The sequence below is a fragment of the Balearica regulorum genome, chromosome 1 (assembly GCF_011004875.1).
Source record: "Balearica regulorum gibbericeps isolate bBalReg1 chromosome 1, bBalReg1.pri, whole genome shotgun sequence".
Classification (NCBI taxonomy): Eukaryota; Metazoa; Chordata; class Aves; order Gruiformes; family Gruidae; genus Balearica; species Balearica regulorum.
Genome location: NC_046184.1, coordinates 54,330,795 through 54,354,694, shown reverse-complemented (window position 1 = coordinate 54,354,694; position 23,900 = coordinate 54,330,795). Strand labels below are relative to the sequence as shown.

General features: G+C 45.7%; 3 protein-coding genes across 11 annotated transcripts in view; 2 read left to right on the top strand and 1 right to left on the bottom strand.

Moving 5' to 3' along the window:
- The window catches only part of GSG1 (germ cell associated 1), a 34,884-nt gene extending 25,563 nt beyond the window's left edge, over positions 1-9,321 (top strand). For all 8 annotated transcript variants that reach the window (XM_075750618.1, XM_075750642.1, XM_075750651.1 and 5 more), the window contains 5 exons: positions 1,024-1,342; positions 3,833-3,880; positions 6,687-6,839; positions 6,963-7,074; positions 8,136-9,321. In XM_075750618.1, coding sequence (XP_075606733.1) covers positions 1,024-1,342; positions 3,833-3,880; positions 6,687-6,839; positions 6,963-7,074; positions 8,136-8,451 — 948 coding nt within the window. In that variant the 3' untranslated portion in view covers positions 8,452-9,321. The remainder of the gene's footprint in view (positions 1-1,023; positions 1,343-3,832; positions 3,881-6,686; positions 6,840-6,962; positions 7,075-8,135) is intronic.
- Positions 1-23,900, top strand: part of LOC142601518 (histone H4) — a 370,615-nt gene that overhangs the window by 159,075 nt on the left and 187,640 nt on the right. The window lies entirely within an intron of this gene.
- The window catches only part of FAM234B (family with sequence similarity 234 member B), a 31,490-nt gene that overhangs the window by 137 nt on the left and 7,453 nt on the right, over positions 1-23,900 (bottom strand). Inside the window, exons 3-13 of one of the 2 annotated variants that reach the window (XR_012834986.1) lie at positions 23,722-23,820; positions 20,982-21,170; positions 19,375-19,505; positions 18,549-18,696; positions 18,064-18,205; positions 17,247-17,390; positions 13,680-13,761; positions 13,294-13,449; positions 12,564-12,681; positions 11,930-12,156; positions 11,084-11,331 (exon numbers count right to left, since the gene is read on the bottom strand). Coding sequence is in view for 1 of the 2 variants with exons in the window: in XM_075750542.1 (XP_075606657.1) it covers positions 11,326-11,331; positions 11,930-12,156; positions 12,564-12,681; positions 13,294-13,449; positions 13,680-13,761; positions 17,247-17,390; positions 18,064-18,205; positions 18,549-18,696; positions 19,375-19,505; positions 20,982-21,170; positions 23,722-23,820 (1,442 nt within the window). In the remaining variant the exon portion in view is untranslated. Of the gene's footprint in view, positions 1-9,257; positions 11,332-11,929; positions 12,157-12,563; positions 12,682-13,293; positions 13,450-13,679; positions 13,762-17,246; positions 17,391-18,063; positions 18,206-18,548; positions 18,697-19,374; positions 19,506-20,981; positions 21,171-23,721; positions 23,821-23,900 lie in introns of those variants that run through there. The other variant, XM_075750542.1, reaches the window with a different exon arrangement.

Below are 23,900 nucleotides of genomic sequence, written 5' to 3'. Positions count from 1 at the left end.
CATAAAACAGTTCAGGAGTTTTTCAGGAACTGGGTATTTTCTTGCCTTCTATGAGAGTGTTCTGGATCAGGCACTGTTTTCTCAATGTGATGAGATGCTAATGAGTCCTGCTTTCCAAGAGGAGCTTCAGCACCCGCTTTACTGACCACATTTCTGAGCCTGCTGGTTAGCAGAACAAATGCTTCTAACTGCACCACTTTAAGCTGTGGTGCATTCACAAACAATGCAAAGCTCAGTCTCGTATTGTTTATTTATAGTAGTGTCCACAGTATGCTGGGCCTTTCTCACACATTCAACGTTGGGTGAGTCAACTGAAGTTATGTGAAGAGGACCAGCAGCAGGCAATGTCTGTACAAACTGAATCTATTCATGGGCAAATAGATTTTGAGAGTCATAAATAGGAAAGGGTGGGAGTATCTGGATGAAGTTGTGCCAAACATAGGGAGTGCCATGTGGGAAGAGGCATGCGTTGATTACGTGAAGGTTGATGTGTGGGTAGATGACATCTAATCAATCCATGGAGTGATAAGTTGGGGTTCTCAGAAGTCAGTGCAGGGTTTTGCAGGAACCATAAAATGTTAAGCTTCCTCTGAGTGAGAAAGACCACAGGACCCTGGTACACAAACTGCTTTCTGAATTATTTTTCTGATGAGGTGAAACCAGGAAGAGTGTTTGTGCCAATGTTCGCTCTTAAAAGAAAACCGTTTGACACTTTGTGTGAGAGCAGAGACACTGTCATCCCACCACAGTACCAAATTTCTGATGTGCAAAGCAGTGTTTGCTCAGGTGGGAGGTGCTGCTCTTGGCCTTGAACTTGAGCTGCCAGGTCTGGATAGCTAGGTGTCCCTCCTGAGCAGGTCACTGCTTTGACGTTGTGACCTTCAGTAATCCAGGAACATTTTCCTGCCTTTCCCCACTGTGAAATCAATACACTCCCTACCTCCCTAGGTACAGTAATGAACTGCTTGAAAACGTGTGGGACAAGTGGTTGGTGTGACTGTCCCTCCTGTTTGTGTGTTGTAGATGGAACTGCTGAAGGGATTGCCATGGCGCCGTGCTTTCCTGGCTGTCATCCTGAACCTGCTGGCTCTCAGCCTCTCCACCACTGCCTTGCTTGGCAGCTACTGGTGCACGGGGACCCAGAAAGTGCCCAAGCCTTTGTGTGGGAAAAGCAAAGCCACCAAGTGCATCGGTGTCCCCATGCCACCTGACGCAGGTGCTAGCAATGTTTCATCCCAGGATGTGGTGCACTACAGCTGGGAGACCGGGGATGACCGCTTTGCCTTCAGATACTTCCACACGGGGATGTGGCTTTCCTGTGAAGAGAGCATGGAAGGGCCAGGTAGCGTCTTGCCCAGGCAGCCACAACTTCTTCCCTTGTATTTACTCCACAGGAGTTTGGAAAGGAAAGACGGGAGGCTGACAACACTTGGGAGAAAAAACCCTTCTTCATTTTCCTAGCCTTGTGCGCTGCTGTGGTCATTATATTTCTGTCCTTCATTAGGATGTTTACAGAGGGGGGCAAGGGAGAACAGTTGTCTCTGGTGTGCCCTTTGGTCTAGAATAAGGGCTGTGAAGTGCAAGTGGTGGTGGTGGTGGCAGTGACTTTGTGATGGTATCATTCGTCCTGATGTGAACTGGAGTGAGCCTCCTTTCCCTTCCCCCTTATCTCCATTCCTACACACAGCTCACTTCATGCTCTCCAGGGCACATTTGTGCATGTCCCCTCAGAAACATAAGCAGGGTGATTTTATGCAGTGCTGTCAATTTATAGTTATCACTGTGAGGACTGCAGTAGTTGGTGTTCTCCTTAAATCACCAAACTGAGACGTTTTGTGAACTGAAGAGGGACCAGGCTTTTCTTTAAAAAAAAAAAAAAAAAGAGAAAGAGAAGTACAGCCTTATAAATACAGAGAAAACCTGGAGGATCTGAACCCAGAGGAACTAAAGCTAGGAGGCAAATGGACCTGACAATTAGAGCTAAAGTATTGTAATTTTTTTTAGTTTTGTGATATTGTGACAGGTTTCATTTCTGATTTTTGACCATGTGGGACTGGCACTGTAAACCCCTTTGGTGCCTCCCTTCACCCTTGACTCGCTCCTGACCAGCCCTGCTGAAATCCTTCTGCTGAAACCTGTGTCACGCCAGCACAGGTGGATGCTTGGCAGTGCACAGATGCTCTTTATGGCCTGGCACACACATCACGGATCAGAACTGACCCGGAAGGTGACCAACAGGGAGATTGGTATCTAAATACACAGTGATGAAAGTTGCTTTCGTCAGGCCCATTCCTCTAGGCCCACCACCCTCCCTTCAGCTCTCCCCAAGCACAAACATCTCACCTTCGTTAACTAAGCCGCCATTCTAGTATAGCATTTCTCATTTTCTTATCTGTTGCTGTCAAGAGTTCAAAAATAAAGAACTGGTGAAAAAAAAAGCAGATACAGAAAGGTGTGGGACCAGAAGGGAATGTGCTTGAAAATCTCATGTCCTAATGAGAGGGCTGTTTCGTTATGAGCATTTCCAGACATGCTGCGGAAGGAGATGTGTTTATTCGGGACTGGTTTGGGTTGGAGTGTGTTTCCATGGTGCTTGTGGGAATGGAACTACATCCCTTGACAGCTTTCTCTGAAAGACTTGCCTGGCCACCCGGCGGTCCTGGAATAACCCCGATGCCTGAAGGAACGCAGGGAGCGTGTTACATCTGGATCGCAGCAGAGCACGGGGTACAGCACATAGTCCGTCTCAGTCCCCTGCTTCCTGTAAATTGAGTACAACCCACTCACTGCTGTGGGTCTTTGAAGCAAGTGCATAGACAACAGCAACAAAAAAAAAAAAAAAAAAAAGGAGGGCTACCACAAGCAAAAGGAGTTTGAGTTGAGCTGGAGAAAAGATTTCATTATTCAGGCTAATCTCAGAATCAGTTTAGATGAGCCATTACTGAATAACCTCTTTAAAGATCTAGGCGAAGTAGCAAACCACAAGTTAATGAGGACTGCAGATGGCTCTAAACTGGGTAGCATCCTGAGAGCCATGGATGGCAGAAGTAATACAGGAGATTGGGAGAGATTAGAACTGGGGATAGAAATTAAGAAAATGGGATTCTTACATGAAAAGTGGCAGGCTGATACTTCTGAGAGAAAATACTGTGCCGAGGAGAGGACCCTCAAATGCAGTAATGCAGTATGTAGTAAGACAGACTTACAGATAATAATGATGTACCCTCAGCTGAGACAATAGTTTGCATCTGGCCAACATAAAAAGCCAAAGCAAATATGAATACTATTTGTCCAAATAGTATGCCTAAAATGTGAGGACAGAAGACCATATTTCTGTGTGATTCTCTGCCACAGAAGAGGGACTCACATCTCTGTCATGCAGCATTTCACTTGGGAAGATTTTTTTTTTTCTTTCTTCTTTGGGAAGCAGTGCTAGAACTGCTCTGCTGAGACTGGGGCAAGTGGGAATTCCTTAGCAGAAGTGGTGGGTCTGCAGTCTGTTATAAGCTACACCCTTAACAGGCCTGACCAGCAGTAATGTTGTGAATGAGTAGCAACAGATTTTTATATTCACTAGAAGCTCAAACGATTTACAAATTGCTGAAGTTTTTTTCTGGAAAAGCCACTTCTAGTTTTCCAGGCAGACATTGCCTTCCCCTACCTTGCCCCAGTGAAGGTCTGGAAAGATGGTCAGAAAAAGAGCAGAGGTGATGGGTAGACTCAGGGATGGCTGGAGCTATGCTGTGAAAAGAGAGTGAGAGGAAGAGATTCTTTTTTCCCTTACGTACCCTGCATTGTTTTGCAAACTAATACCTTTCTTTTTGTGTTTCAGAAGAGAAATGTCGTAGCTTTATTGAGCTTTCACCACCAGCAGAGAGAGGTAAGAGCAAATCCCCATACCTCACTATAGGAGGTGCACCTCCTTGGGATGGGGGACCTGCAACATTTCACCTCTGTGAGGACAGCAGGATGGGTCCCCAAAGAGCCATGCATGAAATCCTGGCCTCATGATTGCTAAAAGAGCAAAGATTTCCTCCCAGATGTTTTCCTAAACCACTACTATCTGTGAGGTCAGTGCTGGAAACCTCAGACCCCCTCCCCTATGAAGTGGGATTTGTCTTATTAGATAAGTTGTCCGGTTGGAGCTTGTCATCTTGCTGCAGTCAGTGGGAAGGGGATGGATGGCACCTGAGGGCAGTCCTTCCAACATATGCTACGTGTTGTCTCAATGCTTCAGTTTTGGGGTCTAATGTGATGACTATGGAAGCTGAATCACCTCTTACTTTGCAGTAAGCAATCAGGACATCCAAAAGCTGCACTTTCTGTGTGAAGTCCTTGTCTCATCTAATACAAAACTTAATTTGGGTTGGTGAGCTCACTCCTCCTGTCATTGTCACGTTTCAAATTATCCTGGGGGTAACTTCAGTATACCTGGATGTATGCGTCTATATGTAATGGAGATTTTACTTCCTGAAAGTTTGTCAGTTGGTGTGGGCTTGCTAACTGTTCCCTGAGATGGAGGCTGGAGGCAAGTCATTTCAGAGGATGTTCATATGTGAAAGGAAAGGCCTGGGGTGCAGAGCATCTGTGTCAGCGTTCAAGCCGTGAGAGCCAGGGCTGGAACAAACGCTGGGGAATCGCAACAGCCAGCAGGGAGATGAGTACTTTCAGGGAGCTCATCTTCTTTTTCTGCCTTGTTTCCCCTTTTTTAAAAAGACTGGCAAAGACTGCTGACCTGCTTTTATAAAGCGATGTGCATTCCCAGGTGAGGGGCCTGGTGCGAGTGGCGTGCAGTGGCATCACTGTGCAGATTAACCTGGGTAACTCTTGGCACAACAGCAGGGTAGAACAAACTCCCCTGCTTATTCTTTTGGGAAACAGTATTCACACAATTCAAATACTGCTGGTGTTACAAGATCATTTTGAAGTCATGCAGGTCTCCACTTTTTCGTAAAATAAATGACTTAATTGCGTTTACGGAATGACTCTTGCATTTAATGTAAAATGCTCACTTCACAGGGAGCAGCAACGCATTTTTCTTCTTTCTCACATGCTTGTGCTTCATTCCCTGCCCAGGCCTCTGGCTCTATTGCTTCCAACATCTTTCTTATAGCCTGTTTTCCTAAGAAAGGAGGTTTATGCAACCAGATTATCCGTCGTCTTTGTAAATCTTTCTGTCTGTCCCCCCTCACAATCCTCCTACTGCTCCTTGTCTAATTGAAGCCCAACACTGATAGAAAGGCCATGTTCTGTAAGACATTGGGCTCCTACAAATTAATTGGAAGATCACTGTGAGCTTAAGCCTGACACAGTGACATTGTGGTCTTAACAGCTCTGTCACCCACTTTCACCCCTTCCTGCACATAGCATCATCTTAAAATGACCTTGGCCTCCAATGCAGCTGCCATTATATAGTTGGGCCAGCACTGGAGAAGGTGATGTGACTGCTGATTGCAGGCTGGGCTGGCTGAGCTCAGTGTGTGCAGAGCAGCTCCACATTACATAGGCAGCATTACAAGACCAGATTACACAGCAAGCGTGGTGAGCCTGGACTCACAGGGAAAGTGATGCAGAGACCTTTGTGCATGTGTGGTGCCTGCAGCCCCCAGGACACTTCCAGCAATCTGAACTCTAATGAAATAGTGTCCCTGATGGGTGCCGCAGCAAGCAAGCCAGCTCCTTTAAGCAGGGAATGCAGCTCATCAATTCCTGCTAAAGAGCTGGGTGACTCTATGGCACTAATGATGTTGAGGAGTCAAGTCACTGCCACATTAATGACTCCTTTTCCCCAGTTGAATGTCTCCTCTATGGCCATTAATAGTTGCTAACAGTAATGTTCATAGTGCTGCTTCATTTGTCAGATTAATATTTCTTCCTTAGTGAATCCTGTGCTTTTCCACAGCCCAGCATTACAGAGTGCCTTTTCTTATTCTCCTCCAAGTCCTACTGCACAGTGAACTCAGCTGTGGACTGTGGTATCACTCTAAGTCACACTCATAATCCCAGCATGAAAGTACCTGCACTCTGTTCAAGCAGCAGGGTGAGTGGTGAATGTTATTGCCCTAGCTGGATACCCACACCAAGGAATGTAGTTTCATTTTAATTGGGGTTTCAGTGAGAAATACAAGCTTGCAAGGGGCTTCCTGAATTCCAGAGGCCAGGTCCCAGCCACAGCCGTAGATGCACTGTGCTGTTCTTTACTTAAACAGTTGAGTTCCAGGTTAAAAGTGGTTTGCTTCGATTGTTGTGATTAGAAACCTACTCTGAAGGTCACAACGCTAATGGGTAAGAACCTTCTAACGTCCAGCTCAGATGTGTTCATGGCCAACCTGTGACCACTAGGTCTTGTGTTAATACTCAACAGCTTTCCCCCTGTCTTTTTCCCCTTGGTCTCCTCCTTGCTGTTTATGAATAATGCTGGCTTGTTCACAGAAAGCATTTTAGTTCCTCTCAGCTTTTGCCATGCCAGACTAGCCAAGCCATCTTCTGTGACACACTCTCTGTCCCCTTCAGCATCCTTTGAGCCCTTTCTCACAGGATGGGGGGATTGCTTTTGGGTGTTCATTGTTTTCCTTCTTTCCCTCCTTTCCAAAGGATGTCCTTTCAGGATTGGGTTGGAAAGAGGGACCACTGTCCCTAGAACAAGCCATTCTGTATTGATGTGAGACGTCTCTGGTTCTTGGCAGGAATCCTGTGGTTGTCACTGGGATCAGAGATGCTGTACATCAGCTTGCTGCTCATCAGCTTCATCCTCCTGATGGTGGAAATGCTGCATACTGGCAATCCTGTCTGTGGGTTGAAGCTCAATGCCTTTGCTGCCGTCTCCTCTGTGCTGTCGGGTAAGTGTGTTACTGCAGGCTTGGAATCACAGCAGCAGGAGAGCCTCCTCTCCCACACAAGGCTGAAGAATGCTGCTCTGGCTCCTGCTGTAATTTCTTTGCTTTCTTGTCTTTTGTGTCCAGGTCTCCTTGGGATGGTGGCACACATGATGTATACTCAAGTCTTCCAGGCAACAGTTAGTCTGGGACCAGAGGACTGGAGGCCGCACTCATGGGACTATGGCTGGGCATTCTAGTACGTGAACTCTGAAGCCATCTTCACCTGCCCAGCCTTTTGGGCTTCAGCCATTCTACACCCTGCCAAAACTCACCTCCTCCTTTCTTGACCTTCTGTGTTTCCAAAGACAGGTGTACCATGGTTCTCCTAATGCTAATCGCCTGTCTTTGCCTCATCCCCTGCTTTAACAAATAGTTGCTGAGTTACTTAAATGACTAGCTACCAAGGACTGGCAAAACAATGAGGTCACGCCTGAACAAGTGCCTTCAACCCTGCTGACTAATCAGGTTTGCCCCTAAGCTGGTTTGCCTTGTTTGGTCTCAGCTCTTCCCTGTGTGCAGAGGCCAGTGTCACACTTACGATGATGCTCTCAAACATGCCTTGTTTTTTTGCAGTTTAAATAAGTTGCATGCTGGTTTGGCATCATCACTAACCAATGCCCAAAGGGCCTATTCCTGCAGCACCAGACTTAGACACGTGCTTAAAGATGTGGACACCGTAACCAGGAAGAGCAACTGCAAAATGCAGGTGGCTCAGGGTTCCTTCTCTAAAGGCTAGAGAAACTGACTGCAGCAGGTATGCCGTAACTGACTTGGAAAAGTTGGATGAGCCTTGCAAGTGCCCATGGAAAGTGCAGGCTCAATGTGCAATGCTGTACTGACGATGACCACGTTGATTCTTAAACACTCCAGTGCCATGTGCCAGCTGTGGACATCTCATTATGCTCAACCAGACATGCCTTATGTCCAGGAAGACACTGAGCAGCCCTGCAAAACAGAATTTGCTTCCAAGCTGTGTTGTTCTGCTCTGAGCACTTAGACTTCCCTGCTGCCCTTTTTGTTTTTCCTGTATCCCTCCCTTCCCTGTGACAAGGATGACCGGTACTTACCCCACCGACCTAAGAAGGATCTTGTGGTGGGATAACACCTAAGAACTGTAACATTATGTGCCTTGGTCTTTCTAGTTCATGTCCAAGAGCTTCTGCCTGGCAAATCAGGGTGCATCACGGTGCATGCAGTTCAATTCCTTACCCTACTTGGCTTCTCACAGTGTGTGTTATTCTTGTGTCTCTCCTGTAGCATGGCCTGGGCCTCCTTCACCTGCTGCATGGCCTCTGCTGTCACCACTCTTAACACCTACACCAAGACGGTGCTGGAGTTCAAAAGGAACCACATCAAAGGCTACGATGGGAGCTTCAAGGATCAGCCTCAGCACCACCAGTGCTTCATTCAGCAGCAAATAAGCAGCTACTATGAGCCCCAAGACAAGCCTCTCCATTCAGTCTCGGAGGGAGTCAACTTCTACTCTGAGCTGCAGCAGAAAGTGCTACAGCGGGAACCAGAGCTGGACCTGGATGACATCTTGGGACAGACGATTGGGGAGGATCGCTGTTAGGGATGAGTGTGCAGGGGCAGAGCAGTGGGGTTTGGAGGCACAAGAGCTCTGAATCAAACACTAGCACCACTGTTAGTAAGTTCTTGGGGAGATCTTCCTTCCTCTACAATTTGGGAAGTCAGAAGTAGGCACTGGCTCAGGGCAACAGCAGTGCCAACGGTAGCAGGGTGGGTCACAGTTTGATGGGTGTCCTGAGCTAGGAAGGGTGAAACTGGAGGGACACGTTGTTGGTGCCAGCTGTCTCCAAGCACTTTCAGAGTTGAGGCAGATGTCCTAATCCCAGCAGTACTGCACCTGGGAATAGTCAACGCCATCCAGCTGGCAAACTGCAGCACTGCGCCTCTTTGGGTGGTGTCACATTGACCTTCCAGCAATCCCCCGTTCAGTGCTATGGTGAAGGGCATCAGTGCTCATACTGATCAGCTCTAATCCTCTCTGAACACCTTACTTGTTCTTCATTTCCTGGCCCACCCTCCTCTTCTCCCTGCCCCCAGATTAAAAGTACTGCTGCAGTAGGAAGGGGGAGATGCTTTCAGACTTCTCTCTTCCATCCTATCTGTAATGACTCACACATGTTCCCTTCTTGGTTCCCGCCCCCCAATCTCCCAATCTGAGGTACTTTCCTGTCTGTCTCTTTTGACTGTGCTTCTCCACAGCCTTTAAGAATCCTTGGCTGGGCTTTTGCTTTTTCCATTGTTTCTCTTCATCTGTCCCCTCTTCCCCATTGTAAAAATATCAAACAATCCCCAAATCAAGCAAACTCATCATCTCTCGAAGGTGAAACACTGGTTCACGTGACACACTGATGCTGTACACAGTATTTATTCGCTCCACTGCAGTTCACAGTTCAAATACATTTTCCCAACAATATACAGACAGACTCTTTATTCACAGTGGGGATGTGTGTGTGTGCGGGCAGGTTGAATTCACATTACGGAGGAGCTAACATCACTGCACTGGAATATCGGTTTTCTCAGAAAGAACCTCAGGAGAATAACTACTTCAGGTAACAGCCGCTTCACCTTTCCCAGCAAGGTGGAAGGGACACTCCTGTTTAATCCTCATATGTTACGGTCCTGACTTTCAGTCCCTATTATGCAGCTGTATTAACTGACTATATATTATAAACACTAACCCCTGTCTGGAGGAAAATGCCAGGCCTAGAGCCATTGCTACAGTTGTGCTAATATATACAAAGCTATTTACACAAAAATACCATTAAACATATACAAACTGTTCACAGGCTCTAACACGAAGAGAGCAGGGCCCAAGGACCAGCCTTGGGGCTTGCAGCTAATCCTTGAAGGGCTATCCTGGAAGCTTTATATGGAGATGAAGGGATGGAGAAGAGAGAAGGTGATATAGCAGGGGAGAAGTCAAAAGCCCAGGAGAATGAACCCGTGGTAGATGTGTCCATCTGGAGGGAGCATCAAAGTCCTGCCATCACCTCACCACTCACAGGGACATGCGGGAAGGCTGGAAGGGTGTGTGCCAGCCGGAGGACAGAGTCCTTCACAATCCTCATCTCTGCCTAATGTCAAAAGTCAGACCTAGAAAGGCATACCAGGCAAAACCATAACTATGTTGTTGCCCTGCACTGCGGGGAGTTGCTGGAGCACCAAAGCGGTTGCTTTTTACATGGTCATTTCTATTACAAGAAAACTCATGTAGATGCTCTGCAACTACAAAAGAGAAGACTGATGGCACACTCAGAGGCACAGTTCAAAGCATTAAACATGTGGTGAGCAAATGTGCCCTGGGGGTGGCCTGTTCCTCCTGGAACTGCAGAGGGCTGGGCTGGCAAGGGAATGGTATAGTTGAGCTCAGAATACGGGAAAATGCACGGAACAGCTTTCTGGTTCTGCCTCTGCCTGAGCCCCTAAACCCTGAAGCAGTGGTGTGAGAATCAGCTTTGCTGTGACTGGACCTAGTGTGATCTTTACAGTGCCAGTGGTCATGTGCTGGGAATCTATCCTAAAAGGGCTGTGATGCATTGCAAAAGGGGACTCAGCCCACTGGACTGCAGTGTGACGTTACTCAAAGTGACACTTTGAGTGTGACATACAGTGACATAAAAAGCTTAGGGATGGATGAAGAGGAGATAGAAGATATGAACCTTTCACTTCTACATCACCCACATGAAGAACCTATCCTGAACTTGGGATTGGGAAAACAAATATACAAGTGCAAGAACTGGCAAATGCTGTGGGGACCATCTTTCTCTAGATCAGGTAATTCAGCCAGAGAACTAGTTTGTTTGTGAGTCTGGTGGCAGAATGGAAAAGAGGGCTGACAGCACAGAAAAGGTTGTAGAAAAGACTAGCCTTGCAAGAGCCAGACAGAGGCTTCTCTCCAAAAATATAAAGATTAAAGCAGGTGGTGTCCTTTAGCCACACCAGTTGCCTTGAGTCATGATGGCCCACTCTAGGCCTAGAGCTTGTTTGACTGCCTGGGAATACTGTTTGGACATAAAAAGGAGTGTCCTAAATCTCATTCATAAATTAAACATAGAAAAAATATACATATATTGTATAAATTGATACATATATAGATATATATAAATAAAACTTGGCTTTTTATATATATATAAATATATATGTATATAAATTCTAAATTCACATTTCCACGTTACCTGGAAGGAAGCATGCAAGAACAGCATATAGAGGGGGAGACGCTGAACAAGGTTCCTCTGGTACAGCACAGGTCTGCCTAGGACAAACCTGCCTCCAGCAGCATTCCTCAGAGAGCTGAAGAAAGGGGAAGTGCTTTTAGCCCCCATTCCTTCTACACAGCAGTTTTCCTGAAGATCCACAGAGCAGCTTCCCATACTCCCCATACAGGTCACAGGTCCAACCAAAATGAGGAACCACGAGGCTAGAGCTGGAGAAGGAAAGGTAAACAAAAACTGAAGCCAAACCCTATTATCATCCAGTCTGGTAGAGAAAAGTGGTAATTCACAGGTCAGCAACTGTAATTTAAGATTCAACAGCATTTGATTGAACAGCATAGATTGCAACAGCCATTTAAGATTCTGTGATTCTATGTAGACATGGTGGTGTTGGGTCGATGGTTGGACTTGATGATTTTAGAGGTCTTTTCCAACCTTAAGATTCTATGATTCTATGAAGTGAACCTGGGCACCACTATATGGAGGACCCTTGTTTGCCCATGTCAAAACAAGTGATCTCTGTCCCACCTCTCTGTTCCCTCTGCAAGTTTGTCAGTCCCTTAGGATCACTATCCCTCGTTCTTTCTAAGATCCCCCTCCTTGTCCAACTGCCAAAGTACAACTAGGCCTCACAATCTGTCCAGCTTATGCCCAAAGGGGATGCCAGTCATCTTGTTAACAGTTTCTTTGCATCCCACCAGTCTCTTTGCATCCCAAAGAGCACCTAACTGTGTCTGCAGGGAAGAGATCATGTTTTCAACTATGTTTTCAAAGGCCTGGATTTCATTAGGGATGTCTGCACAAGCTCACCTTCTGAGGAAAGTCGACAAATTTCAGCCGGGCAAGAAATCGCCTCACTTCTCCACGGCTGATTTTGGGAGTGGTGCTGTCCTTTAGCCACACCATTCTACCTTGACTCATCATGGCCCACTTCAGGCCCAGCTTGCTGACCGAGAGAAAGCCTGGCTGTTTTTCAGAGGTTGCAGTTGTTGTCACAGTGATGTGAAATGCATCCTTCTGGAGATCATTAATTCCAACTGGTTCATCAGAAAAGGGAGAGAAAATATTGGTGAAGAGTAAATGATTACGTTTCTTCCAAAAGAAATCTTACTTTACTTGGTCAAAACATCCACTGGATTGAGGTTATATTCAGTCTGACTTTACAACTGCATGTACTAGGCAACTTCTCCGGTGTAAAACATGCGTGAAATCAAACTCAGACCTTTTGTTGCCTAAATGTGCAAGAAACTTGGTGGGTCTTTTATTTGCAAAGCAGGGGTTGGACAGGACCTTCTTTCAGGAGGAAAATGAATCTTATTTCCCATTGCTGCTGTGTGGTGGACCTCACATGCTACCTTTACACACAACTACACCCCATTGTTTCTCAAGGCTACTTCTCCCTCCATATTATAGCCTAGGTAGTTTCTGCTCCATTTGTACTCACCTGCTGAAGCAATGACTTTGTCTGTTGCATTGGTGAGGTCTAAAAGGACGGTAGGAAAAACAGGATGGAGGAGATAGAGGTGGTGCAGCCTTGGGTACTCAGGTCTGGGACTAGGTTGCTGTTGGAATGAAGGACAGACAAAAACAAGCTGGCTCGCAAAAAGGAGTCTAGCTTTGCAAAAGACATAAAGTTTTCTGACACAGCGCTGTTTTTACATGGATCAGAGAATCAAAAACTCTATGGTTTTACAGAGATGAAATCCTGCAAAGTTTTTTTTTTTTCTAAGACAGAATTTACGCCACAACTTCTGTTTGGTAAGGTTGAGATCTGTCTCTGTCAAAGCCAGCTTGATAGGCAAAGCTACAGTCTGGAAGTTTGAATCTCCAAGCTGACTTGTGTGCCTGCGTGCAGAGAAGCAGTGTTCTGGAACCGAGAACAAATCTGCAGTAAAAATATCTCAGTGTTGCATAAAAAAAATAAAATTCACGTAGAAAGTTTTGGTTTTGTGGACACAAACTTTCTGTCAACAAAGCTTTCTGGTGAAGAATTTGCACACAAAACCTCTTGTGTTCAGGCTCAGAGAAGTCAGAGTGACAAAGCAAGAGGAAAAGATGTCCCCGATAGCCTTCTTATATGGCAGGTTTCAAGTTTGATTATATTAGGAATAAAAGACAGAGACTATATTTGCCTCACAGAGAAACCTCAAAGTGAAGAAAGGATGCTTGCTCACCAAATTTTGTAACACAGGCTGTGCTTCATCAGCCCAGAAGAGAAAAACAGACTTCTTGTCCAAAGTCATGACTGACAGTGCATCGAGTTGTTGTTTCTGCCATGGGAGTTCCTGGTTCCAAACAGGGAGGCCGGATTTGCCGTCTATGACCACCACCTCAAGGGAGGGGAGAAAACTAGCATTAATGGGTGTCCAGGTGTGGGTGTACAGAGAGCCCCCTTGCAGTGGCATGGCCTGTGCTGTTCCCTTTCGTGTCTATGGCCACACAGTGATAAGTATTAGCCACAGAAATGGTAAGAGTGAGGAGCAGGGAATGATTGTCCCTTTCTACCCAAGCTCTCTCATTTCTATGCTGCCACTGTCCCCCTTGTCTTCGCTTGCTTTACCTTTTTGTTCCCATCTCCAGTCTGTGCTTGCAGCATGAAGTCCAGAGTTTGGTCAGCACTGAAGTAACCTGGTACAGGCTGGCTGCAAATTTGGAAAAAGAAACACTCAGCCCCACGGCAGAAAAACAGGGATTTCAGATGGAGGCAGCACAGTTGCTTTCATCCTCCATTCTGCCTCTTAAAAAGGCAGGATTTGCCATGCTAAGTAAGATCTTTCATCCACTCAGAACTGTTCTGATTGTCAGGAACCATTTGTTGGTGGATCAGAAAAATGAAAAATGATCAAGCAGCCCATGGTGCTTGTTAGCCATTCTTCAGTTGTCTGTGTGGGTGGCATCCCTTGCTGGGCTGGGTAGACATGTTTATCACCCTGTGACATGACTTTGTACTATTTTTTCCTTAGCATGAAAACCTGTACAGTTTTGCTATGGTCATAAAAAATTACCCAGCCCTTTCAAAATGCATCGGCAGATTTGACCTCCTGCTGAAAGTGTATTTCCCAGGCTGCCTTAGCTGTGTGAAATGGCTCTTAATATATTCACCATTAATGTCAGCCCATGATTCTTTGTTTTCTTACTGCTGGCAGTTTTATAAGCCTTTTTATAACCTTCAGCAGTTTAAATGAAGTCCCCTCTCATCCTCTCCCTTCTGGGTGACATAACACTATTACTTGAATATCTCTCATTATAACTGTTTTGTAACCATCTTGCTTGCCTTTGGCTTCCTGAGTCTTATCTCTGTCTTCCTTAAATTCACCACACCTACACACAAGGTTCTAAATAAGCACAAAGGATTCCTCAAACATTCACAGAATCAGAGATTTTATGGCAAAGTAGGATCATCAGAATATGTCCTCCCTCATCTTGTTTATGACAGATTGCTGTATTTCACTCAATTAACCAAGTATCAGTAGGCTGATTTTATCTAGGTCTACCAGCCATGAGGCTTGCTAAGGAAATACAACGATGAGATGAATTAATCGCTTCTCATGACAGTCAGTTCTAATGATTAATCTCACCTAAAGAAACATGTCTGCATTTTCATTTCCTTGAACATGAATGGCTTTTGCTCCAAGGCACTTGTTCTTGCTATGGCAAGATTAAAATGCCTGTTAGCTCCCATTACTTACGCACACTTATGAACTCACCTCTCAGGCTTCTCTTTGATCATATTAACCCACTGACTTAAATCTTCCATGCTAAAGCATTTTTTCTAGCCCTTTTCTCCAATTTTCTCCAGCTTCCCCTTTAAAACATGCATACCAGAATGGCTCCTGAACAGCAATGCCACAGTACAGCAGTGGTTTGACTATTTATACTTACTACATCAAACAATGACATTAGCTTTACAGACACCTTGGGCAACCAGAACCAATGCTTTCAATACAGTATCATGGGACATGCCTATAGCTTGAAAGCTCTCCACTGGCAAAAGGAAGTAGCAAGCAGTTCTATGGGCACAAACTTAAAACATCTCCTGAGGTACCTCTTCTCGTGTCCCTTATGGGTTATAGTTAGCGGCAGATCCCACAAACTGAATACAGACAGACATATGTATTTTAGATGCTACCAATCAACTGAAAAATCCCTTGGGCACTTTCTCAAATGAACCAGAAGGCTAGTAATTATTCCTGCCCAACAGTAATCCCCACAGCAACCTGCTATTAATCCTCTCTCATCTGAAACACCCATTTACAACACAATTTTCAACTGCTTACTCAATTTCATGGTCTCTGAACTTCGCCCTTGTTTTATGACTACTGATTCTCCTTTATGGTTTTCCAGGGATCTTGTCAAAAGCTATCTGGAAATGCAGCACATCTGCAGCAGCCAGGCTGTTTTTCTTGGAGATTGTTCCCAAAGGGCTGGTCTCAGTCTGCCTGGCTGGAGCAGTGTGCTTGGGGCAGGTTTACCCAGGAAAAGGGAACTCTCAGCTGGCTCTCTAAGCTTTGACTGACGAGGAACTGGGTTTCGGTCTGTTTGACATTGTGGTGACACCCCTGAGCTGAATTTGTCCCCCAGCCTATGTTGCTTACACAAACTTCTCTAGGTCCTAAAAAAAACCCCAAACAACCTTCTTAAATAAATGCTTGTCCAAAATATATTCAGCCTACCAGATTTCATCTCTCTTAACTCCGAAAAAACAGGCAGTCCCAGGACTTTAGCACAGTGGCCTTGAACAAGAATTGCTTTCATTGTTTTTCAATGCCTACCCGGCAGCTCCTGTATATGCAGTGTACCCTGTCCCTTGGGAGGTCACAGAACCAGAAAAAACAGGGCTGGAGTGCAGCAACCTGGAATACTAGTTGCCCAGAGAGGCTGTGCAGTCTCCATCCTTGGAGATATTTAAAACATGACAGCACACAGCCCTGAGTAACTTACTCTAGCTGAGCCTGCTTGAGCAGGTAGGTTGGACTAGGCAATCTCCAGAGGTGCCTTCCAATCTCTATCATACTGTGCCGCTGTGAATGGAGCAAATAAAGCAGTTTTCAATCCTTCTTGATTTAAACCCATAGAAATTTTCCAATTCATTTACGGGTCCATTTAGAAATTTCCTGTGTATAACTGATTTTACGGCATCTATGAACTGGCTTTGCTTAGTCAGTACACACTTACCCTTTAAATTAGACCCCAGAAACATCCAGAAGTCTGCAGACTCTGGGCTCAAAACACTTTTAGTCCATCTCCTTTCCCAACAGCAAGATCAACTAACCATAAGCCATTCCTAAAGCGATTGCTTATGTCACCCATCAGCCCTCAAGAATATGGACATTATCTGAATATCAAACCTCACTGAACACTGATTTTTTTTTGCTTAACGAAGTTCCAATGCCTTCTTCCTATAGATGCTCTTGACAGTCAAGTAACACTGAATGGACAGCTGCTTTCTTTCCTCTAGATAGCAGAGCAAGCAATTTGTTTCCTACATAATCTCCCTCAACTGTGCCCAACTGCCCTTTGCAAATATTTAATACTGGGCAAGCTGAAATTGCTGGTCATTATCAACCCACGAGATCTGGCAAATTATTTAATTTCCATGTGTGAAATCAGAGGATGAGCAGTATTATTTTAAGATTTACATTTAGTATAGATGGTGTGCTGACTGCCATCAGAGTGCTCATTTTCAACTTTCAAGGAACATTAAGATGTGTAGGCCATACTCAGACACCTTCTTTAAATAACATCACTAATGCAACTGCTCCTCTCCACTGAGCTGGCAAGGGGCAGCCCTGGACAGCAGATGGGCTGAATCACACACCAGTACTCCTTTGAATTCCAACGGCATGACGCTCCCATGACATCAATGTTGGGTACCTGAAGCAAGGCCTTTATTTGTGATCACTCACAAGCACACAGCTCAGGTTTCCAGCCTTCCGCTCCTTGCTCCCTCTGCCCCTGCCCTCCTCAATTCCTCAGCGATGCAACTGCACACCTCCAGTTCTTAGATTTCTCTGCAGACTTTGAGAATTCTTCTCAATTGCTTTCTAAGGACCACATGTGCTTACAAGTGAAAGGCAGGAAACAGTACATGAAGAAACAGGACAGAAAAATGTTCCCAGTATGTAACCTGCTGATGTTCTGCAGTTCCAGGGTCCAGTGGGGCTCCAGGTCCTGTCCCCGCAGTAGGATCAAGCCCTCTTTGGTTGTGATGAGCAGGTTGCTGCAGTTTGTGTCAGGTGTTTTCATCGTCTGCAGGAAGTCAACACCCCCACTGACAAATGGAAAGCAGAGAGGAGATTCCTAGGCTTGTAACTGCACATCTCAGCACCAGCTACCTGTCCACAGGCATTGCCTGATGGCAATTCATCCTACCTAAGATCTGAACTATTCTTGGAGAAGCACATCTTTTCCCCAGTGATGGAGCTAAGCTTCCTTTGGGGGTTCCTCATATAAGTGCACTAAATTCAGGTGTGGGGTCTTCTGAACATCTTGAGTTACTATAAAAAGCATGGCATGTGGAGGTTCACATTTGTTTCCTTCCTTTATTGCTATCCAGGCTGACCTTAACCACAATTTGGCAGTAGAGAAAGAGCTGAGAAATCCAGGATTGCAATGCTGTACACAGACTGGACTTCCTAAAGGGACTCCATTAGTTGGGAACACCTTTCCCCCCACCCCCCCACTCCAGGTATGTATAGGGGGTGAAAGAAAGGAACAAGGACGAACAGAAGCAAAGGACTCCCTTTTATCATAGTCTGCACTTCTTTTGCTAGGACACCACAGGACAGGGAGGAAACAATGGGTTCCCCAGAGTACTGTTATCAACTGGACAATGAAAAGAAGGACAGCATTGAAGTTGAAGGGACCATCTCTAGGAGCACTAAGAGGTGCCTACCCTCCCATTCCTCTCCCAACAGAAGCAAGATGACAAGTCCATCTCCTACCTGTAAATGTCAATGAGCTCCGACAGGTTGACAGATCTGCGCTTTTCCCACTCTGGCTCCTCCTGCTGCAGCATTGCAGGAAAGCTGTCCCGGTTTCTGGCTTGGGTAAAGATATCCCTCAGGGCAACTGCTTGTACATTACCTGCCAAGAAGAATAAAGATGAAGAGTCCTGCCTGCAAAAGTTAACTCCCTAGTAGCACACAGGGCCCTTGGGACCACTGCAGATGTGGTAGAAGGCAAAGAAATGCTCACAGCTGGCACTTTCCTGGCCTTTGGGAAACTCCAAGGTATTCCAGACTAGCAGGTATTGGTGCTCCTGCACTTTTCCACACCATGGCAGTGAGACTCATTCCCATGTCCTCTACTCCCAGCTTTTACAGCAGAAGGCATGGTAGAAATATCCCAGGGATGCTCTGGGCCACTTTATGTAAAATGAATGTTTTCTCAGCAAGGTGAAGTGCTGAAGAGGCAAGGTGCATCTTACCAAAACCAAACAGGATGTAGATGGCTCCACGGCTGGTGATGTGGACTTGGGGGCCAATCACTTTCCCCTCTCCGTTGGTGCTGTACTTCACAGGCCCACCCAAAGCAGTCCCAGTCTTTCCTGACACCAAGATGAAAAACACATCAGGCTGCCAAGGGAGAGATGTAGAGAATTTTAGCAGTGCTTTCATGCACTTGTGCTCTCAGAATCTTCCCCGGCCTCCACAGCATGAAGCAACATTGCTCTTTTCCCCCACAGCAAGGTCTAGCTAGTGGTCTCTTTCTCTTGGCTTAGTCTGGCTTTCTAGGAGTCTTACATTCGTGCTTTTCTCTTGACTGCAAATGCATCAAAGATGGAAGGGACTTAAAAAACCTGAAGTCCTCTAACAACATTAATGCTAGAATTGTGGGGAGGGATGAGCATAGAGGAAATCTGCATCTGAAAGAATCACACAAGTATTTCTTTTGGATAAGCTGAATGCTCCTTTCTCCAGAGATCTACCTCAACATGGCTCCCTACACTGCTGCTAAACACTCACTTCAAACCAAGCCTTCACTGAACAGAAACAGATAATTCTCAAGTCTCAGCCAGGGGTAAATAATGACCCTTGTGTTCATTTCCAGCTGACAAGAAATGCAGGTAGTGTCATTATACCTTGATCTCACTGCTCTGACCTACTGAAAGAAAAAGGGTGGTTTCTGGGGAAATCTAAGGGAATGAAAATTAAGGACTCCTGTAGCTCCTGTTATAGCCTTTCCACATCAAGCTTCCTGTTCTCCTCTAGAAGTCAAGGTCCTTTCAAACCTTGAGCGGGGATATACTGTACCTGTGTCTCTTTGAGAGCCAGAACAACAATATCCCTAATCCCATCTCCATCTACATCCGGAAGAGTTGCAGCTGGTGCAGCCAGGATCCCACTTGAAAGGTGGATGGAGTTCAGTGTCCAGATGGTCTTGCCTGTGGGAAGAATAGGATGAAAAGACCTGCAACACTTGGGGAACCAGTGGGCATCCCCAGAGGGTTCCACAAAACCTTCTTGAAGGAAGGAGCAAGGTAAGTTGTTTCCCCCATTCTCTGAGAAGAGGAAAGACAAGCCTACAAACTGGGGCAAGCTGCAGTGTCATGCCTCAAGTCCTGCTGTGCTTCCTTCTTTATATCTCTCTAGAAAGACCTGAGCCCAGAACAATTCCTGAAACAGCAGAGAATATTTGAGGTTCACTCTTGGAAGGAGAACCTAAATGAGAGTGCTGCTCTGCAGGACAGCAGTTGTTTTCCTCAGCCAGCAGTAAAGCCTGTAGGTAGATGCCAGGAAAGGGAACAGATGGGCACTTCTGATATTCAAAGTGCAAATCTGTGTCTCAGTTAAATTCCCAGCAGCAAATAGCCACTCCAGCATAGCATGCTTATTCCACCTCAGGGTGAAAGCATGTTAGCAGACGTGATGTCAAATGGTTCAGCAGTCCAGCATGAACTCAGCTGGAAACTCAGTAAAACCTGATTTGTGAATTGGCAAATAAACACCCAAAAAAGGCAAAATGAAATTCAATGCCTTTACTTTTCCATGATTCTTTTGCCAACACTTCTGCTTTTTCAATCAGAGTTTAAAAATGCTTTTCTGCTGCTGCTGTTTAGGATAGAGTTTGCTCCTGCATGACAAAGGAAACCAACGGCCAGACGTGCAAACACTTGTGCACATTAATAACACACCTACTGCTGCCAAAGGAAACAGTTTGTGGTCCTGACCATGCAAACACGGTGTAAGTAAGCTGGTCCCTAAAAGCATTTGAAAGGTTAAGTGCCACTGCTCATTAACTGGCCACTGCTCATTAACTTAAACCCAAGGTTTCTTGTATCTCTCCATTCTCTGTTCTGATTCGAAAAACATCCCTATACCTACCTATGAATATTTCTGCCAGTGAATTAACGTGGTAGAACAAACAGCAATCAGAGAATGGAAGTGGACATGATCAAGTGATTAAAAATGCAATATTCATTCACATCTAATCAATTCTTCTATGGGCCTAATTTCTCTGGGAATTTTACTGGCTGTAGCACATGTCCTTACATAACTTCTTCAAGAATGGTGTTCAGCTTTTCAGTGCTGTTAGGTAGGTGCTGAGTTGTACTAACAGCTCAATGCTGATGAGAACAGACCTTACATATCCTTTTTGCCATGGTGATGCTACAGGATTAGATTAACACTTTGAAATGTTCGGAAATGGTAGGATGAAGATGCTGCCACAAAGCAGCAATGGTTTGGATTCTCTCTTACCCTGTGTAACTAGAAACTCATTAGTGCTTTGACCCTTTCCTGCGTGTCACTAGATAACAGCCACCATGAAGTGCCAGCACTGAGTCATTCATGTTTATCAGTCCTTTAAAGAAAAGAGAAAAGCAGTAGCACACTTCTAATATGCTGGTAGTTGACTCTACCTGTGGAGGCACTGAGAAGGCTGAGGAATTTCGATGTTCCTGTAACAAGGCAGACGGGCTCTGTGGGTGCCCCCAGTGACAGGCCTTTGCACTGTACACTCCGAGTCTCCTCTGGAAGCTGGATTGACCACAGGGTGCTGCCATTCATACCAGAAAGGGCCACCACAGTTACAGAGGGCCTAGAAACACCTGGAAGAAGCAGGAGAGAGTGAGTGAAATCCCTTGGCATCAGAGGCTATGTCCATGCTGCCTTTGGTCTTTGCACTTGAGTTCCAGCTGTAGCTTCTGGAGCTGAGTGGCTTAAGCCAGCCACATCCGCACTGCCTGAAAACAAAGGTAAAAACCCACCCCGAGGCTGAGTCTCTCTGCCTGCAGAGCCTAACAGCGATCTCCAGACAAGTTGGGCTGTCAGCCAACAGCACAGACAATCATGGAGGTTGAACCTGAGCTCACAGCAAGAAATGTGGTCAGCTGGGGACACAGGAATGAAGATCCTGGGGACAACTTGCTCAACTGTGCTGACTTGCTGGTGTAAAACATACTGCTGTCAAACCAGACTGATCATTCTGATCCCCTCTCCCTCAAGACACTGAGGGGAAACCTTAAGTGATTCCCAAGGCAGATGCCACCTCATGTGAAAGTCCCGAGTTCTCTGTAATTCTGGGGCAGCAGCAGATGATTGGCAATCTGAGAACTTTTTCCTTCATTTTCCAAGTTAGTTTTATTGTTGTGAAAAACAGATTGAATGCAATCAACGCAGGGGATTTTTCCTAATTCACTGGTTAGCACAAAATAATTGTGAGAAAAGGTGCTCTATGCTGTTTCAATTGCCTGTTGGCTGTGATTCCAAATCTGAGCAACTTCTAGCTCAGCCTGCCCCCAGTATAATTGCGGATACTGTAATCTCCACCTGCTATGCTCATATCACAATTTGAGATTAACTCCTATACATTTCAAGATAACAAGAGTCCCAGTCGACTTCTGTCTTACTGGCAAAACACGTGACCTGACTACACAAAGGGCATATCCGGGCCACAGGCTAAAAACAAGTCTGAGCTCACTCTCTACGTCAAACTCACTCTCTTCTCAAACTGAAAATCATCTGGTTTATGCTAAGGGGTTGCTCCAGCCCAAGTTCTCTTCATTGGCTTGGCCAAGGACCAAGAACAACAAACTCCTGAATGCAGTTCACAGCTGTTGTGCATACAAGCTGGAGAACCAGCTAACAACATCACATCTTACTCCATCAGGTACCTATCCCAAGCTTATCTCTACTGGATACTGTGTGAATGCTCTGAGCACAAGCTACAGGAGGTCTGATGTCCAGCTATGTGAATTTAGGATTGTGATGTGCTTACACCTGCTTTAGTGGCTGCTTTTTGTCTTCCAGCATAGCTATAGCCCAGGATGCAGCTACGTATGATCAGTTCCATTCAGAGCATGCTGAGAACTGTCCACGTGTCTGCGATGAAAGATAAATACAATGCAATGGCAAAATACAGAACACAAGGACAACTTCTACAAACTGAATGGGTGCAGCCTTTACATCAACAGTATCTCCCTCTTTTTTTCCTATCTTCTAACTATAATGTTTTCCTTATCTTCTGACTATATTTTTATTACCCTGCTCTTTGAAGAGCCAAGGCATTTTGCTCCGACAAGAGTTCTCTTCAGGCTGTGCAATGTATGCTTGTTCCCTGAAACTATCTCTGAGACTGAATAGATTCACATAATCTCAGGTGATGCCAGGCTGGGCAGACACAGTACAGCAAGCAGCTGGGAACCTCCAGAACTTCAGAAGCCCAGTGCAATAACATGCCACTGGACTTGGCAGCCCCTGTATAACGGTGGAAAGTATCAGCAGGCTGCTGCTGTTACCTGAGGGTTGTGAGGGTTAACAGAGAAAGCAAAAGCAGCCAGGAGGAGAAAAAAGGGCAATAACTGCTCAACAGCCAGGCACAGTAGCTTCCCCACCATCAGTGAGTCTATTATCTGTGAATTAACAATGATTTGGAGCGTGGAAAGTATATGGAGTGACCTGGAGGAAAAGGCAGCAAGGTGAGGGTGTTTCCTACAATACCAACCTATAGCTGCTCTAAAAAAAATCCCTAACGCTCCCTGTTGGCAAGCAACTGGCCAGTTCAGAAGAACCAGTGCGCTCAACAGTCAGCTCTGCCATCACTGTTCCTGTTGCCAACTACCCTTGGTAATGACCAGGACACTGGACCACAGATCAGGGAAGAGTTGAGACTCTACCACTGAATCTCATTTGTGACCTTTGTCACGCCACTTCCCTTTTCTGTGCTTCCATCTCCGTGCCTGTAAAATGGAGGTAGTTAGACTGAGCTCCTTTGGGAAGGGCTGTGAGAGATAACAAGGGGGGAAAACCCCCACCTTATTTCCAATTGCTATTTGTAGATCAGTGCTTTCTAATTGTTTTTTGCCTGCCCCTAAACCAAGTGTGCACAAATACAGGACAAAGAGATGGACTTGCCCCAAGATGAGATAAGGGGAAACAGATGACATTGACTCAATGGCTATGGGAGCACAAGCTTGCAATGAAAATGATAAGCAGCATGACAAAGCACAGGCACAGTACACCAGCCATTTTAAGGAACTCTGAAAAAAGCAATGCAATGGATTTGCAGTGGCAGGAACTGTTCCCATGCGTAAGACAAACATGCAAAGGTCCATACTGACATATACAGAAAGAGGAATGGAAAGGAGCTACAGTGCTTACCCATGACGCTAGCATTCATCAAAGCAGTGAAGACAATGAGAATGTCAGGGAGCCCATCGCCGTTCACATCACACAGCTCCAGAGGGGATAACACACCACCTGCAACAGTCACAGAGAATCACTGCACTTGTCAAAAAGGCCACCCAGCCCATTTTCCACACTGGGAGAACAGGGCTGGC